Source organism: Xenopus laevis, chromosome 7S (genome assembly GCF_017654675.1).
Source record: "Xenopus laevis strain J_2021 chromosome 7S, Xenopus_laevis_v10.1, whole genome shotgun sequence".
In the NCBI taxonomy this organism is placed as follows: domain Eukaryota; kingdom Metazoa; phylum Chordata; class Amphibia; order Anura; family Pipidae; genus Xenopus; species Xenopus laevis.
Genome location: NC_054384.1, coordinates 33,117,745 through 33,137,967, shown reverse-complemented (window position 1 = coordinate 33,137,967; position 20,223 = coordinate 33,117,745). Strand labels below are relative to the sequence as shown.

The 20,223-nt window shown below is 36.6% G+C and overlaps 1 protein-coding gene across 1 annotated transcript in view; it reads left to right on the top strand.

The window, feature by feature from the left end:
* synpo2l.S (synaptopodin 2-like S homeolog) overlaps positions 1-19,295 on the top strand; it is a 57,101-nt gene extending 37,806 nt beyond the window's left edge. The window contains exon 4 of the mRNA XM_018227603.2: positions 13,084-19,295. Coding sequence (XP_018083092.1) covers positions 13,084-15,368 — 2,285 coding nt within the window. The 3' untranslated portion in view covers positions 15,369-19,295. The remainder of the gene's footprint in view (positions 1-13,083) is intronic.
* The last annotated feature ends 928 nt before the right edge of the window (positions 19,296-20,223 follow it).

Below are 20,223 nucleotides of genomic sequence, written 5' to 3'. Positions count from 1 at the left end.
TTTGTTCAGTATAATGCCAGTGGAAGGACATAATCCTTATCAGTTAGCCAAGTAACTAATGATAACAAGTGACTGGTGTTTTATACAGGCAATAACTGATTTCCCATATTAAACCCCATTCTATTTAAACATTATTAAAGACCTAAAACATCGACCAAATTGGAAGCTAAGAAGCAGTGGCTTTGAAATTTTGCTTGGAGAACTCTGTAGTTTTGTGTCCCTCTCCACAAATGTAACTTTAAAGTGTGTGTGCGTGTGTGTGTGCGTGTGTGTGCGTGCGTGTGTGTGTGATAATTAGAAATGCATAGGTCTCAGGGATACAAATAACCCAGCAAATTGTTGTGTCTAAAAGAGTCAACAGCATTCCTATGTACTGAACCTTAAATCAAATAGCTAAAGCAGGAAGTGCAGAAAGGGATGTTGCATGATTGCTATTTTCAGCGTGGTTCCTATTAATATAATGCAACAATTTCAAAGATAATGTCACATGTCCATAGGAGGGAAGTTCCTCTTGAGGACCGAAGCCAAACATAAAATCTAACTCTTTAACTTTAAGGCTATCACATTTTTAGGACGCTATATGTACAGTAGAACTGTAGCAAGAGTTGAACATTTTATGACATAACCTCCATTGAGTTCAACATTTATACCAGATAAACAAGAATCACATCAGAAACAGAGACTAAACTGATGATTATTTTATTGTTAAAAAGCCAATCCCTAATCTTGCCATATTATTAAATGGGTGGTTCACCTTTAAGTTAAATGTTAGTATGTTAAAAATGGCTGATTCTAAGCAACTTCTCAATTGGTCTTCATTATTTATTGTTTATGAATTATTTGCCTTCTTCTTCTGACTCTTTCTACCTTTCAAATGGTGTCACTGACCCCATCTAAAAAAAACAAATGCTCAATAAGGCTACAAATGTATTGTTGTTGCTATTTATTACTCATCTTTCTATTCAGGCCCATTCTATTCATATCCTTTTGGTAATTGTAACCCACTATTCAAATTCCGGAGATGATCATTGCAGAAATGCAGTTTTTTCCATATCTTTACTGATAATAACAAATATTTTTCTCAAATGTGAGGGGTTCTAAAAACGGTACTAAATGGAAGAAGAGTAGATACACAGCAAGAGCCATGATTTTGTAGACAAAATGGTCACACGTGGACCAACCAACATCACTTTTAATCTACTATAATTTTTGACTCTAGGATCCTGAAGATATGGCAAGGCCCTTATATTAGGACTTTAGGTTGCCCTCTCTCCACTGATAAAAATAAGCACACAAGGAAAAAGAAGACAAGAAATGGTTCAGACAATACCTTGCCATGTTTTAATAATAGATTGCATTTTTACAAAAGCAATTTTTATGTCAGGTGATTCCATTTTGTTATTAAAATTTACTCATTCCCGTAATTGTTGGTCCAGGGTGACATACCAGGACCACACATCTAATCTAGAAAGCACAGACCCTTTCATTATAGCCTGCCTTTTTATATTCAAGATCACCTGCTTGAGGGACACAAAAACAGTCCTTGAGAGGGATCTATAGGTAAATTCTTGTTTACTAGCAGAGAAGTGTTTGTTAGTAAATTGTCCTTATTCTTCATAGTGGGTAATAGTTCGCCTTATAGTTTCTCATGGTGCTGCAAGCAAATGTGTTATTTTGCCATAATGTTATGGATAAAGAAAGCCATATCTTCAAAGCAAAAAATGGAGGTATATTCTGTATACCATCAATCCATATTAAGAAACAGATAAATTAAGTTGCACTGCTGCTTCCACATATTTATTGCAGGAATGGAATATTCTCAATTAATGATGAACTCATTCTTATACATTCAGCCATTGGGTTTTGACTGATTTTTCTTCTCCATTTTACTCTCTACTTGTGTGTGAGCTATTTTCTACTGTGCAAGTGACTGAGGTATGTTGGATGAGATCAGTGCTTAGAAAGGAATGTTCAGCTGCTCTCAGCTATCTGATATTTCAAGCATAAGTGAAGCAATCCTGTAATTAGATCTGAACACCAGTGCATGTGAGATATAGTAAAAGTACCATTTCATTGTGAGGTTACAGGAAAGGTGTATGCACTCATTAAGAAAGGACATGTGCAACAAGTGAAATCTGCTTAGTTCAAAAGTTAATTGGTCTATAAATCCAATATTCTACCCTTTTCATGATCATTTGGACTTTGGGGGCACTTTTCCATGGATTACCTTAATAGAGAAATTTGGAGGTAAATATGATAATCTGTGTATAATTTCCATTACAGTGTGCTGCTACTACTGTCCCCATAGTAGTAGTATTATACACAGAGGTGGGCTAAGTAGCTTTGGCAACCAAGGGGGCATTCAGTTGGCCACCCCACACACCTACCACAAAACTATAAACATCTGTTACGGTCTTTTATAGCTTCAAGGCCCCAGTCCCCCAAATACAGACAAAAGCAGATCACACATGACCCCCACAGGGTCCCTTTTTCCACCACATTGGAAGGGTAAAGAGAAATAAGGACCTGATCTAATAATTTGCTCATAGAGTGTGCTTCTGTGCTTAACAGGATAACTGCAGCCAGAGGGCAATTTACAGCGAGTGTTAAAAGAGTAATCCAGGCCCAGGAAAGCTGTTTTAGTATAGGTATACATTTATAAAGGTGTGAAATATTAGTTAATTGAATATGGACAATGTAACAGTAATAAATATATTATCTGGAATTGTGCCCCCATCCTTTTCCTAAAGACAGGTGTCTTTACCATCTAGGGTGAAAACCCCATTAAGCACAAACTGAGATTAAATTATTAGTTTATTACAAATGTACTAATTGATGTTTTTATTGGCTATTTTTAATTATCTGCAAAGCAATACATTCTATTGTTCCTTGTTTTATAATCCCTATCAGATTCACACAAGCACTAAGAACAATTTCATCACTTGCCAAATACCCCACTAGTATGTTTCTGGAGTGTGGAAGGAAACTGGGTACCTTTTTTAAAAAACACAAGCAAACACAGGGAAAATATAAAAACTCATTGCAAATAGTACTTAGATTGGAATCCTTCTTGTGACCCAAGTGCTGTACGGGCCTGGGCATATGTAGTGCTGGCTCCGCTACTTTTTGCAGGCTGAGAGAAGTTGATTCACTCCCTTCCCCAGCCCCTTTGATCTGCGCAGAAACGTACAGCTTCCGATTTAGTGCAGGTACATGGAGCAATGTGTAGATAGACCAAAAAAATGAAAACAGGCGAAGGGAACAGATCCGCTTCTCTCAGCCGGCAGAAAAATACAGAGTGGAGCCAATGCGGCGTGTGGCCTCAGCCTAAAACATATCCAGATCTAGTCTGGAATAACATAGATTTATTGATGGCATTTGCATATCTGCGCTATGCATCACAATACTATTTTATAGAACACTTGTTGGTGTGGACAGAGGCGCAAACAGAATTTTTGGCATTATTCCAACACTTTGCTGTGATATTGCAGTATTTGGACTATTTAATATACATTGAATAATATTGGAGTGGGGTAATTGTGCACCCCTCTCAGTAAATGTCAGCAGCAAAGCACTGCCGCATGCTATATTATATTGGTACAAGAGGACACGCTGACAGCTGCCAAGGTTGGGTAGAGAGAACATTTGCTGTGGTTCTTCACTTATAAGAGGTAATTCCCAGCATGCCATTCAGAGTTGTAGGATGTCAGGTGGTGCATGGAGTTTTAGTTTTTTTAGAACAACAGTTGGAGTGGTGCGGGTTGCATAGTTCTGATTTAAGTTTTCTGTCTCCCACCTTTATGCATTTCTCTTGATCTACATTCCCAACACTGACAGCTGCAACAGTCATTGACTGATCCCCCTAAAGCTGTTTGAGGGCCCTATGCAGCTTCGGCCAAATCATTAGCTCTACTTCTACATAACTAGATATGATGTAATGGCAACTATTACTTTTATATTTGTTTATGGAAATATTATTCACACCATTGAAGGATTGCCAAACAACAGCTGGGTCATTGCAAAATAGCTCTGCAATGTTTTTTTCTCGGCTTAATATTAAAAAATAAACGTCATCCGTTATACAACTGGATCAGTTGCAATCAGTTACATTGTTACAAATTCACCATTTAGCCAAACATTCACAGAAGGGTTTCTGTAAATCAAAGCTCATTGTACAGCCGTAAGATCCATGATACAATGCAATAGGAAAGGCAAGCCTGCTGGATTCCGATATTTTAATTATTTGTGTAAGTACAAGCTTTTTTTTTACCACTTTATTACCTTGAGGTGCGAAGGTTTACCTCAAGCCTTAAAAACCGATTTGCCTGGCATTTTTGCATTATAAAAGACTGTTATTATTTCATTTAATTTTATGTTTAAAGGGAAGGTTATCTTAGAATTCACTGGTACTTGTAGACTATTGTGTTATATTATTTGGTAATTGTGTTTTTTTCTCCCTTTTATCGATTCTTGTTTTTGCACATTTAGGGGGTTATTTATTCAGGCGTGATTTTTTTACGGCGTCTGTTTAGACACCGAAAACTTGGAAAAGTAAAAAAGAGACGATTTTCTTTGAGATTTATTATATCCCGAACCTATTCCAAGTCCGAATCCCAAAATATGCCATCTAAAGCCTGTAAAAGTTCAGAGTTTTTGGGGTTTGACTATGGTTTTTCCGCAAAAACAAGTTTTTCGTGGTTTTTGGTTGTCAAAAAATTCCTGTTTTTCGTGCGTCAATCTGCATTCTAATTTGGTTGGGCTTTTTTTATTTAAAAATCAGAAAAATTCGGATTTTGATAAATAACTCCCTTAAAGTTTTCCATTTTGTTGTTGCCGATTGAGAGAGAGAGAAGTAGGAGAACAGAAATATGAAAAACAGGCCCCACAGCACAATATTTTTAGGACTCAATGGGTCTCAATATATTTGAGACATTGACTGTTTTCTAACATTTATTTAAACTACACTATGATCAAGGCTTCTAGCACTGGAAGGTACTAATTGTTCTTGCTTCCAAATAATTCATCTGTTCAATACTATCCAAAAGAAGAGTGGATTAGGAATAAAGTAGTATCTGCTCAATACAAATGCCACATTCCAGGGCTTAAGCACTTGTACTAATCTATGTTTTTCCAGAGGAGGATGGAATATTAAGAGCAGATTGAAGAGTATGTGTAATAAAGATTATGGCCGAGTGCTGAGATGGTTTCCTTATCAGGAACAAGTTTCATACGGGGGACAAGTAACCTTGTGTGTCTTACACTTCATTACGCCAAATATTACTGTACTTACTGTAATTGTTCTACCCTCTTTACGTTTTTTTTTATAATGTGGGAGATGTAGATGTAGAAGTTAAGTTTGTTTCTAAAGGCTCTCAAGCTTTCATTTAATTTGTACCACATCCAGTTCCATTAAAGAAGGTGGGGTACACTCCAAATCCCCACACTTACAAACATGCATTGTATTTTTTTTTGGTTTAAAGAACAATGGCTAATGTTTAAGAAATAAATAAATACATTTTTAGTGTCGCCATATCATGAAGGTGTTGTATCTTCTTTTGTGTAGTACACGTTCTCTCCAACCTGTTGAGATGATAAAGCAATGAGGTTTATTTTTTCTGGGAGATTGCTCTTTGAGAGCATTTGGGATAAAAAATAGTTTTATAGAATATTAGTTCCAGTGCAATTGTTAAGATATAACAGAGAAATTATTGTTGCATAGCCATACAAATAGAGTTTGTGCATGGGGTCAGGGTGCACATGTCCCAGACCTACAGCATTGGGTTGAGGTATCAGTCCAAGGAAAAAAAGCAGCAGGCTCTCACAGATCCTACAGACAGATGCAGTAACGGAACTTCAGACTTTATTTATGCAAATAAAAGATGTACACAAATAACCTATGATTAAGTGCCTAAGTGCATCAAATACGTAAGGCATGAAATTGAGGTTGGCAAAGCATTCCCACACATGGCAGATGTATCATTTTAACCAAATAAACTGTTGATACAGTCATGTACAGGATTCTATTCTTATTTTGTTCTTCATCACAAACATTTAGGGGGTTATTTACTAAGCTACGAATACCTGAAATTCCCCGTTATCCGAAAAATTTGTGATTTTTTTTTTATTAAATCGGACTTTTAAAAAAATCACGAATTTTTCCTAATTTATTAAACCCCAAGGGCTAAAAAGCCCGAATATAAAAACACGGCATCTCAAACCTGTTGAGGTTGCATGAAAGTCAATGGGAACAGTCCCATTGATTTTTGGTTATGTTGGGGGTTTCGGGCAATTTCACAAGGTTTTCGGAGCTTTCGGGTGAAAACTTCGAAAGATTCTGAGATTTCTGGGAAAATTTCACGAAAAAATTGTGAAAATCTGAGCTTTTCCCGCAAAGCAAATTTTCGGGAAAATGTAATAATAAATAATCGTTAAAAACCTGAGCGGGTTAGATCGGAGTTTGTAGCAGCCAATATTGAGATGAATTTCGGGCCTTGATAAATAACCCCCTTACTGTACTGTCTATATGTGAGTGTGTGTGTATAGAGCCACTTTCCATAAAACTGAATATTACTCTAAGCTACAGTCATTCATATATGTTTCTTCAAATTGTCAACAACAATTTTGGCCCATCATATAAATAGCAGGATACATTTGAAAGTGTTTATGAGTAGAGATAAATTCTATCTCATGTGGTCATGCTGAACTCTTAATGATATAATATTTTTATAATCATTGTTATCCATATTTATATAAAAACCTTTCATTAGAAAGTATAATGAATTGATGCATACTGTTTGTGCATATATTAGGAATATAGTGTGGTTTTGGGAATGATTACACATGTAAACCCAATCGTGCATATTGTTTCCCCTAAATATCTTTCTCAAATTGCATTCTTTGTGTCTGCTGCCCTGAGAATGTTACCGGATACCATTTTCTTTCCAGCATACTTGGGTTCCAAAGATACTGTAAATAGTACTTCCATGACATATATATTATTATTAACATGTATTTATATAGCGCCAACATATTGCGTAGCACTGTATACAGGGGGTTATTTTCTAAAATTCAACTTTTTCCCCATAATTTGAAAAACAAACTCAAACAAATTCATATTAGTAGCTAATTATTTAATAATTCAGGTTGATATAGCTGGATAAATAAAAAACATGAAAAAAATCAAGCGTCAAATCGAGTTGTGCAACTTTTTTGAATTGTAAAATTTGTTGAGTTTGTTGTTGAAAAACTCCAATTATTCGAGTTTTTAAGTGAAAACCGGCATCAAACTCCCCAAAACACTTGAAAATAACGAAGACAAAAACCATCTTCAGATGGTTATATGGGCCTCTAACATGGACTTTAACATAAATTAGACCGGTTTTAGCTGGAGCATTCTTGGATTCAGTTTTTTTTTTTATAACTAAAAGTTATAAAAACTCGACCAGACAAACTCAACCTTTAATAAATAGACCCCTACAGCATAGGGGAGGGGTCCGACCAAATATAAATATACTTTGTGTTGTAATTAATTACCATTATTAGAAAATACCATTTGAATTCAAGAAAACAGTAGCAGTTATCATAGATTTTGGTCATTTATTTGATTTTAGGCATTGCTAGTCTTATCTGTTGAGCTTTGTAAATATAATACAATATCAAGACACTGACCCATTTTTGTACCAGGGCAGTTACCCATAACAACCATTTCCTAATCAGCTTTGACTTGAGTAGTTTTTGGAGGAATACATTGGAATACTAACAAAAATCTGGAGTTATGGTCGTACAGGTATGTGAGCTATTATCTGGAAACCCATTATCCAGGAAGTTTTTAATTATGGGCTAAATTTTAAGCAAATCATTTTTAAAAAATGTTCTATTTTTTCCGTAATAATAAAAAAGTACCATGTCCTTGATCCCAACTAAGATACACATATGTAATCCCTATTAGAGGCAAAACAATCCTATTGGGGTTATTTAATGTTTAAATTATTTTTTAGTAGACTTAAGGTATGGAGATCCAAATTACAGATAGATCCCTTATCCAGAAAAACCCAGGACCTGAGCATTCTGGATAATGTACAGTATATGAACTCAAAACTATAGACTTTTCCTATAGATAATTGAATTTAGTTGCATTTAGCTGCCTGATCTTATATGTAAAGATTCTTAAATACAGCATTGTTGCTTTGTGGTCATATTTTGGGTTGTGTATGGCTTGAATGTAATGTAGATTGTTGCTGCTGTAGTACAAAATATTGTGTTCTGAGATACCACTACCACTAGGAGGAAAATCCTTCATAACCTTTTGTTATACTGTACAGATAGGTTGATAATGGAATAACAATAACTAATTCCCATGGATAAATGTTATATAAAAAATATATATAATGGGAAAATACATTTATGAAAAGAATCAATTCGACTGGTTCATTTAACAAATATATTTTTTGGTAGTTATCTTGGTAGTTAACTGAAGAATGGGATTTCAAGGTGCAGGGATTTTTTTTATCGATAATGGTGGTATTTTAAGTGCGGTGACCTCATGTTAGGAGGCATACATAACATTGTTTCATACTCATATTACAGGGTTGGGAAAAAATTGTGGCTGGAGGAAAATCTATTTTTCTTAAGCTCAACTACCAGCACAGGGGACAGAACTTATGTGACAGGTGACAATGTCCATAGCATGGTCTAGTGATAAGCCCTTTGCAGTAAAAATAGACTAGATGATCTCATTGACTTCCGAGAGCCACTGTCCCCTAGCAGCAATGCCAGAGGAGACAAAAGTAGAGACTTAAAAAGACTTGTAGAAAGGGCAGCAGAGACCCAGGGAGATTTTTGTACTTTGGTCTGGCTCCAGTATTGGAGTGGATGTAACTTTCAGTCTCTCTTTATGGAACATTGTAACTTTAATGGTGTCTGTGTCATGCCGGATTCGCCAACCCCTTGCTACCACAGCACAGATAATCTTTATGCAGGTAATTAACTCCCTTTTTTACTTCTCCTTGCTTCATATACTAATGTTTCTTTTGTGGGCTTTTAGATACTTTTGTATTTAGCTCCTTACGAGACTTTACAAAGAACTAGAGGTGGCCAATATATATAGTCCTGTTTTATATATTTAAATGTATGTATGATTTAGGGGCAGATTTATCGAGGGTCAAAGTGAATTCGAGGGAATTGTCGAAGTAAAAAAATTTTTTTTTGTCGAAGTAAAAAGTAATTTTTTGGATACTTCGACCATCGAATAGGATACTACGGACTTCGAATTTACTTCGACTCGAAGTAGAAATCGTTCAAATATTTGACCACTCGATAATCGTAGTACTGTCTCTTTAAAAAAACATCGACTTCAATACTTCACCAAATTAAACCTGCCAAAGTGCTATGTTAGCCTATGGGGACCTTCTTAACCATTTTTCTAAGTCTTTACGCATCGAAGCAAAATCATTCGATCGTTCGCTAAAATCATTCAAATCATTCGATTCGAATGATTTAATTGTTAGATCGAACGTTTTTATTTTGATCATTCGATGGGCAAATTCAGTGAAAAATACTTCGACTTCGATTTTGTAAGTCGAAGTATTTTAATTCTAGGGTCAAATTTCGAAGTATTTATCACTTCGAAATTCGACCCTTGATAAATCTGCCCCTTATTGCACAGTTTCTTTTGGTGTATTTCGGTTGCTGTAAACTGCAACTTTATTTATAAGATGCCTGTACAAATATACTTTTATATATAACCTTTCCCTTCTTATTTAAATAAGTTTTACTCGTTTTAAGCACTATACATTATCCACATAAATATTTACATATCCATATTTGTATTAGAATCTGTAAACGTACAGTACAGCTATGGGACCTGATATCCAGAATGCTCAGGGCCTGGGGCTTTCTGGATAAAGGGTCTTTCTGTCATTTGGAATTCCAATGCTTAAGTCGACTAAAAATAATTTCAACATTAATGAAACCCAATAGGGGGGTTTTGCCTGCAATGAGAATTAATTGATTATATCTAATACGGGATTATGTACAAGGTACTGTTTTATTATTACAGAGAGTCCATGTGAGATGGCTATCGTGTAGTTTAGAGCTTTCTGGATAATGGGTTTCAGAATAATGGATCCCATACCTGTATTTGGTGTGTAAACCAACAGACATAAACAGTGTGGCATAGTAACAAACTTCCCATAAAGGCCTGTTCTATAACAGTCGTGGGACTATTAATAACTGGTTTCATCACATCCATAATCAGCACTAATATTGTTGGTAAGATGCATTACGGAATCAGAGAACACCTAGGGGAACATTTACCTAGGGTCGAATATCGAGGGTTAATTAAGTAAAATCCTGCGACTTCGATTATTGAAGTCAGAGGATTTACCGATATTCCTACGATCGAACGATCGAAGGAATAATCGTTCGATCGAACGATTCGAAGGATTTTAATCCATTGATCGAAGGATATTCCTTCGATCAGGAAATTGTTAGGAAGCCTATGAGGACCTTCCCCATAGGCTAACATTGGCCTCGGTAGGTTTTAGGTGGCGAAATAGAGGGTCAAAGAATTTTTGACAGAGACAGTACTTCGACTATCGAATGGTCGAATAGTCAACCGATTTTTAGTTAGAATCGTTCGATTTGAAGTCGAAGGTCGAAGTAGCCCATTCGATGGTCGAAGTAGCCATATTCGACCATTTGAAATGCGAACTATTTTTCCTCTATTCCTTCACTCGAGCTAAGTAAATGGGCCCCTCAGGGGCTGTATTTATAATGGTTTGTCAAAAAGCTATTTACCTCACCATGTAAAAACACGTAGTAAAAGCTGTGTAAGGAATTGATGTAAACGGGTATAAAAAATTTTTACAATTCTGGGGAAAAAGAGGTATTAACTTAGGGAAAAGCTTTGTATACAACATTGTCACCACTTTTTACACAGCAAATCTACCTTCTGCACATGATTATTCACCAAAGGCTTTGGTTGATATTTTGGTTTGTATTTTCCAATTTCATCAATGTATTTCAATTGGTTTATCTGTTTCCTCTTATCCCTTCCACTGTCCTAACTAAACTGGAACAAATACCTTGCAGGCAATGGTACAAGCTTCTCAAATAAAGCGTTATTAGCCTTTGCTTTGTGATCCAATATCATTATGGTGCCGTTATGGTGTTAGGCAAGGGGATTGCATTATCCTTACATTAGAATATATATGAATGAAATAACTTGATACTGTATTACGCTCTGTCCACTCTACATTGTTTTCATAGACAAAATTAAATGAATGAATGGCTTAAACCTTGAAATACCAATATAAACGCATTGAAGAGGATATGTATGGAATGAATAGTAAGGGTGAGGTCACACAGGGTATTTTTACGTGTGTAAATACGCCAATGAAACCATATGCACTTGATAATGTGCATTTTTCAGCCTGTAGTTTTCTTTTTCCAACATGCATTTCTGGTTTTTATTGTTCCCCACTATACTGCTCGGAAGAATTTTATTAAACTTTTTTGAAAAAAGGCAAGAAAAAAAGCAATTTACATGCAAAATGTAGCTGGACTGATCGTCAATACACAGAGTAATTAAGTCACCAGCAGACAATGCCGCAGATACGTATATGTGCATTCCATCTCGCGAGAATTTGGCCACAATATTGAAATACAAGGCATATTTCAGCAAAGTGTATTTCCAAACCTGCGGATCCTATAGAGTTCAATAATATGGTGTTTCCTTGGCGTATTGGCGTTTCTGCTGAAAAACGCAAATACTGGTATTTTGTTGGCTCGCAAACGCCCAGTGGGAATTGCTATAGTGCATGTTCCATTATTTTCAGTAGGGCTTCATTTTGTGCATATTTACGCTCAAGCATTTTTAAAACTGTCCAGTGTGGCCTTGCCCTTAATGTTTGGGTGATGTCAATAATTTTTCATTTTTTTGTGTTTACTTTGTTAGATTTTTTATTCCTTTTATGACAAATTGTTTCAGTAGCATGCAAAGGATCGGCTACTAGGATGAGATGTGTGAAGGAAAAGTACAGATTATGTATAAAGTACTGATTCATTCAGGAGATGAAATAACAGCGTGAACAACCCTTCTACTGTGTAACTCTCTGGGTGGGGAGAGACCACTGACAAGGGGACAGATCTGCTAAAGTTTCAGCCTCTGCCTTCATGGGCAGAGCAGATTCTCTTTATTTACTGTAAACCATTGGTTTTACCTCAAGGTTTGAGTGGACAAAGCTCTTTGTTAGTATGAATATTATGGGTGCACCATTTAAGACCATGCATCGGACCACCTTTACAATCTGATATGTTACTATACAACTTATTTTCAGACTGATTAAACCCACATTTAGGGGTTTAAACCTACATTTGGAGTATTTAAATAAAAAAGTCCGGCCAAACTAGAATCCCAGATTGGAACTTATTTATTAATAAAAAAAGCATGATTTAATCGGATCCGGTAAAAATGAATTCCAGCACAGACCACAGAAACTTCCAAATAGGAGAAGGACCTCTCCCAGGTCTGAGATGGGGTATTTTTGAATTCAAACTTTTTCCATCCTCTTGAAAAATTCAAGTTTTTTTTCCACTAAAAATTCGAATTTTATAGTTAAAAAAACTTGAATGTTTTGAGTTTGTTGGATTCGGACTTTAATAAATAACTCCCTAAATGTGTAGTTTGTACTTTGTCCATTGGAAAATTAGATTTTTATATTGCTTTAAACAAAATTATGCGGAAACTAAGCAGTACTACAGTAGTTGTCTGACCCCAGCAACCATGTAGGGATTTAAAGGACATGCTGCAAAACGAATAGAGAATAGCCTTAGCAATCTAATCAGTAAAACATTTTATTTCATAAGTTAGAATAAGAGGAACAGAAAGGCAAAGAACCACAAAAAAATACTGAAAAGTCCAGTGGCCCATATCTGTTGTTTCCACATCATACTAAAAGTTAAATCACAGGTAAACTTTTCCTTCAATATTAGGCAGGTATCGTATATTATAATGCAACACAATTTCAATGAATAGAGTTAATTTGCATATTGTTGTAACTTTCTGTTGCTTATGTTTTTCAGAGCTGCACCGAAGTGAAAGTGTACAGGAGAAGAACGTTAAAGATGCCAGAACTAAATGCAGAACCATTGCATCTTTGCTGACAGATGCTCCAAATCCTCACTCCAAGGGCGTGCTTATGTTTAAGAAGAGACGGCAGCGAGCAAAAAAGTATACCCTTGTGAGTTACGGAAGTGTGGATGAAGATCGTTACAACGAGGACGAGGACGGTGTCTTTCCTACAAGTGAATCAGAATTTGATGAGGAAGGTTTCTCGGATGCCCGTAGTCTAACAAATCACTCAGACTGGGATAGCACCTACTTAGATATTGAAAAGCCAAACATGGATGAGCAGCAAGTAGACAAGGGATTGACTGAGGCATCAGGGAAAGGAGCTGAGTTATTTGAGCTACAAAGACAGAGATCGGAGCAATCCCCTGCTGATACTGTTCCTTTACAAATTTCTGTTCCTTTACAACATCCTAAAGAGAATCAAACAACTCCAGTAGCTCCAATCCGGAAAAAGATGTTGAATGGAAATGTTAACTCTTTGAATAAAACCCAAGAAATAGGTGTTGCTGAAAGCCCAAATGTAGCAAGCACTAATATATCAACAACTCCTCCTCAGTCACAATCCACTCAAGCAGATGGTGTTCAAGCAGCTTCTGAAATCTTTAATAGATCAGCACGTCCATTTACTCCAGGTCAAAGTGGTCAGCGCCTTGTGGCAACATCAGTTTTATTCAAGCCTAGTTCGCCAAAAAAATCGAGTGAAATTCCATCATCCCAAATCATAACTCCATCACCCTTCCTATCATTCATCCCAGAGGCATCTTCTATTACTCCAGTTTGCTCTGTTGCATCCCTTTATATCCCAGCACCTGGAAGGGCAGATGCACCACCAACAATTAATCAAGTACAATGTGAAAGAACTCCTGAAAATCTATCTAATCAAACAACACCACGGACCACCACTGCTTCCATTTATCTGTCAACTCCTTCACGCCCATCAGGATCTCAAGCATCAGTTACACATGCAAATGTCACCAAATTAACTGATTGTACTCCAGTGACTAAACCAATAACACCTACTTCATATTTTACCCCGAACCCCAAACCTGCAAACCAGTCACTAGATTCTGTGAACACAAGAGAACAGAGGATTTCTGTTCCTGTTGGTCGTACTGGAATCTTGAATGAAGCACGCAGGAGAGGTGGGAAAAAACAGATGTTTGCTAAAGTAGAAGAAAAAAAGTGCTTACCAAACCCTGAACTTTTATCTATGGTACAAAAAATAGATGTGAAACCAAAACAAGAGCAACCAGGTTTTGAGTCTGGGCCTGAAGAGGATTTCCTTAGCCTAGGAGCTGAAGCCTGTAATTTTATGCAATCCTCAGCACGCAAGTTTAAGGTCCCTCCACCAGTGGCTCCAAAACCTTTACAGAGAACACCAGTAAATGAGATTTTTAATGGAGGTCAAGATATTCCACACCTAGGAGGTAAAGGAGCAGAGCTCTTTGCTAAACGTCAAAGCCGCATGGACAAGTTTGTTGTGGACTCGACTCCTACATCCAGATCAAGGCCTAATTCCAGGCCAAGAACACCCTCTCCTACCCCTTCTCTTCCCTTGTCTTGGAAATACTCATCAAACATTCGTGCTCCACCCCCTATTGCCTATAATCCCCTTTGGTCTCCATTTCATCCATTAGCAGCATCCAAAACGCAAGTTAACAAAGCTGAAAGCAAAGTTAAGAAAGGTCCGGCGGGTAAACCCAGAATGCAGGCAATTGATTTTATGAGACATCAGCCTTATCAGCTAAAATCTGCGATGTTTGTTTTTGATGATTCTTCTAACAGCACAAACCAGACTCCAACAAAAATAGACACACAAAAATCAAATGTATTGGCATCACCTGCTAGACAAGTTCCTGTAAAAACTGCTAGAGCTCATGAGATAAAACGTTTCTCAACTCCAGTTCCAATGTCAGCATCAGTCAGTATGACACCAACTGTGATAGCTCCTCGATCTGCAACTACTCTTGCAGAGCCAGTATGGAGAACAGATCTTACCTGCCAACCTATGCCATCAGTGGATCCATTACCTGCTCAATACCAAGCTCCTAAACAGGAGATTCACCAGAATTACATCTCTCCTAGCTACCAGAGTTCTGGTATACTTAGCCCTACTAGTTCCGTTACTTCTCCCAGGTCATCGAGTTCAATGTTCCAGGTTCCAAAGCCGAAGTTCATTGCAGCCAAAACAGGGATGCAGGCTTCTGTTTGGAGGCCAGCCAAAGTAAAGTTCTAACCAGGAATTTAGGCTGAAAAGGTTAATGGAAATTTAGATTGCTTAATTAATTTGAGTTTTGCTTAACAATGTGTAGTTATTGCAGGACACATGCTTCTTAGATAAAGACTTTAATGTTCCAGCTGCCTTAAAAAAAAAAAAACAACAAAAGAGAATGCAACATTCAAATGAAGAAGATAAAGGAATGAGATGTTTCTTGATTGACCAGCCAAAGACAAGTTATGATGAACTAGTCAGTAAAGTTAAAGTAATTAAAAGGACTCAGTGTGACTTATAAAGAACAAAACTTTGAATTACTTAGTTTTGTAATGAGGATGTACACAAAAGAGCTTATATGACATGGATTATGTGAAGATGTTGGCTACAGATTGATGCTGTAATAAACACAAAGACTGGGGCTGAATAAAGAACGGGTTTAAATAATGTGCAGCTGCTTCCATCCTAAGGGGCAACAGGATCCACAAAAACCTTAAACCTCTGGCTCTCAATGAGGTTTAATAATCTTTGAAAGAGACATAGATGTGCATTCTTAAATACTGTGACCGTCCTTCTATCCTTCTTTCCTCAGTCACATAAATGTGCATGAAGCTACTGTCCTGCCTTATTTTATGACACCGAAGCCCATTTCACATATTGCCATAATATATATTCAGAGTGTGTTGTATAAAGCAGAAGTTTCATTTGCTCTGTGCATGGCTGCTGTGTTTTGCTGCATAAATAATGTGAACCACATGGCATCATATCTTTTGTGATGGTTTCATAGAATGAATCTGATGCTTTCATGTACACTATGCAAGTGCATATGTTAATATGTTTGTTTTGTAGTTTGTGCATGAATTTTTGCATTTACGTGTTAGCAAGAACATTGTGCTTGCCTTATGATTTAAAGGGGACACCACAAATAATGTATAGTGCCTTCAGTGTGTTGTAGACAGTAGTACATTAAGTATCTTAAACTCTTTGGGGGGAAAATGCTGAGATTTTTGTTTTAAGTTACTAAGTAAATCACTATCTGGGGAGTGTCTAATAACCAGATAGATGCTTTGAAAGCTAGGCTGAAAAGGGGCTGTGCTTGGTAAAGTAGGTAAAAAACAAATATATAGGAAAACAATCAGTTAGATTACTGCTCTCTACTATATACTAAAAGTATGTTTATTTAGGAAATTACCTCTTGAAATAATTGAGATGAGAATATTTTACCACTAGTTGAATTTTCTGAAAATCCTTTGTAGGATTCTAGACACTTTAGAGCTAAAGCATGAGCTAGATTTTTTTCTGCTGAATTAGCTCAGGGCCAAATTGCCTTAGGGTAACAAGTGTTAATAGTCATGGAGCACAATTATAGCGCTATAGAGTGCCTTCCCAAAAAGTGACCAACTGTTGTATATTCATATAGTACAATTTATAAAATTATTGGTTTTGCAATGGAAATAATTATATTGGTAGCCTCCCCAAACAAAAATGTCACCCTCCTCGTGTGCTAAGGACAAGAACAAAAAGTATAAAAAAAAATACACATTTCATTCATTATTCATCATTATTAGCTTATGTAAAACAGCAAAAAAAACCAAATAAGGTCCATTTCTTTAATTGAACACGTGAGATTCAATTTGGTTAACAAACTGTCCCCCATAGTTATTAACACCATGCTAGTGTTGCTAAATTTTATACCATGCTGCATGCTATTCCACAGTCCTTCCCCAGAAGCTACTAAATTGAATGAAGAGCGCTTTATGTGTTTTGCATATGATATTTGGCATTGGTGAGATATATTATGGAGATATAGTAAGGACCTTTTGCACACACGTGTCTCCAGATCCTGAAACAGGTACGCTTCTGATTTTGGATACTGTAAGCAAGTTTTTATACATGTAGTTAATTGTCATAAGATAAAATTACTGAGGTTTGTAAAAGACACAGGCTTTCAGCTTTCAAAAATACCACTAGGATGGATGGCAGCATCAAAACTCAACCCTCTAGCATTTCATCTGTATGGCTACTCTGTAATACAAATACCTGGAGAGCAATGTAGTTTATATAAAATGTTGGTGCGACTTCTGGTGAGAGCTAGTACTGGCTCCTTAACATTCAATGGGATATTAGTTTCTGCACGGAAGCTAGGCCCCTGACATCATAGATGCCCCTAGGTGAAAAATATTTAACAATTGTATTTAGGTATTTTATCCTTCAAATCTTAGTGACTACAATCCCCACTATCAGCTGAAAACTATGCCTGGGACAACTGCTATTATACACCATAGAATTTCTTTGCAAGATGCTCCAGTGCATGTGGTACAATGCATGTAGTCTCTGCACAATGGAACTGGACCAACCAAGGGATCACCAACCAAGATATATTTCTGAAATGAACCATAGAAATGAAGATCCCGTATTGCATTTTTAACCGGGATTTAGAAGATCAAATGTATACTTTATCAGCCACCAATCTGCAGAGTAGGAAGATTACAATTAGTATAAACAGCATTGGGATTCCTTAACTGGTTTAGGAAAGTAAGGTGTTATATATATATATATAGACATGAGAAGGCTGAGAATGTGTTGTTGCAATTAAAATAAAGCACACAAGGCAGACACGTATTTAATACTTTTAAAAGTTGTTCAAAAGTCTCAGGCAACTAACACAATTAGTCCTGATTTATAAGGCTTAAATAGTTAGATATATTTTTTTATTAATACTATAAAAATTACTAAAAGCTTTAGAGATAGGTTGTGGATTTACAACAAGCAAAATGAATTCCCTGCCAAGAATTTAGTATTTCTAATTTACTATAATTTTTAAAGATAAAGTAATGGCTCACAATGGGTGCTTTAAGATTCTGCGTTTTTAAATAGCCCAGAAGCACATGCATCTGCTCCTACAATATGGCAGACACTTGACAAGCATTTGTACAAGTGTTTGTCAGTTGAAGTCTACTGGGCAGTGACATAACTAGATATTACTGGGACCCACGGCAAATTATTTTTCAGGCCCTCAAAATGTCTAAAGCTTGACCTGTTTTACCAATATGTATTGAATTAGGGCTTCATGGGACCCCCTATACCTCCTGGGCCCCCTGCAGCCGCAGGGTCTGCTTCCTCAGTAATTACGACCCTGCTACTGGAAGCTTTTTGGGCAGCTGTAATGCCATGTATTTGGACTACACAGCATTTAAAGCACCTAAAAGAGCCAGAAACCGTAGAACACAGAACTGCATAGTATGAAATGTTTTAAAAAGCAGTGCATTCATTTCCCAGATGAGTATGGAGTTTTATAATTCGTTCCAAATACAAACTGTATTCTGAGATGTTTAGTGTATATACATGTATGGAAATATTCCACGGCACCCTTTTAACTAGATGTCTACCTTTTTGTTTTTATTGCTCCACTTTCTCCACATCAGTAATTTCAATAAAGAAAATAAAGCTTGCCTAATGAAAAACAGAATTCAGTAACTAACTGAGATTCTTGTAGACCAGAGATGCACAATGCTCAGGTCTAGCAGGATAAGATTACCAAATAATCATGATGTTTATCACCTAAACAGAGCACTCTGTTGTATTACAACCCCTAAGGTCCTGCATGGTTATACATACCAATCTGGGAAAATGTGTGTTTCTGTGCTCCCTCTCTAGCTGGAATTGGTTGCCAACTGCTCATCAGATGGCGTGCCATAAAAACAAAAAAAAGTGAGGATGTTGTAATTAAATAGGTGCTTTCATGTTTTGTGTTTATAATGATTCAGGTCATGTTGTTCCTTAATTCACAAGCAGTATGAAATAAACAATACCATTGTATAGATGGGATCAGGTTTGTAAATGGTAATAATTTGGATACTCTGCTCCCTAAACATATTTACACTCTGTTGCTTTGGTAGAAAGATTTTTATTTTGTTTATGTACGGAAATAAACTTGTGTGGTGCTTCTTATATCTCCAGTCTCTTTCAAATGTACAGTATATAGCAACAACCAGCTTTGGTAGCAACATTTTCGCATTATCATTTGTAGTTTATTTGGGGTCCTTAATTATAGACCATTTAGTTGTTTGCATTAATGAAACCCATATAACAACTTTACCAGAATGATTTTAGAACCCTCACACCAACCCATAACTCCCCCCTTCCTGGTTCCCTCTTTACACCACCTGTATCTGTCAAGAGTGTCTCTCTCTTTGTACCTGGTATAACCTGATACAACAATGCAAAGTTGTGCAGAGGGATATACCAGGCCCATCTTGCACAACTTTGGATACTCTGCTCTCTAGTTAAAGCTAGGTCTGGATTGGCTACAACTGAGCTCAGTATCGGAGATTGACAAGCTCTGACAGAAGAGTAACCAAAGAGACACAAGATGGCAACTGTAAACCTTACTGCACATTTTTATATCAAGTATGCACTAGATGGTAGGTGGTGCGGAGAGGGAAGCAGATGAATGGCACCTGGAGTTCAGGGGAGGGTTTTCTTCTCTTTTAGGGCAACTGATATACAGTGCAACTTGTAGCCAGCTTTTTGCTGGAGCTGCAAAATAGAGAATACTGATAATTGTCTCTGCTAATATATATTTATGGTTTTAGAGTTTTTAGACCATCGGACTTAAATAAATATCGAATAATTCATAGGTTTTTTTTTTTTGGTAAGAAAAGTATGAATTATTCGAGGTTCGGATATTCGGAGCTTGATAAATAACCCCCTAAATATTCTAAGTCAACACAGTCTCTTTTTTTTTTATATAGTGTCCACTAGGTGTCACTGGGAAACCTTCACATGCAAATACAACATCCAGGGGCACATTTACTTAGCTCGAGTGAAGGAATAGAAGGAAAGGAAGCCCATAGGCTTTCTAGGCAATTTGTGATTG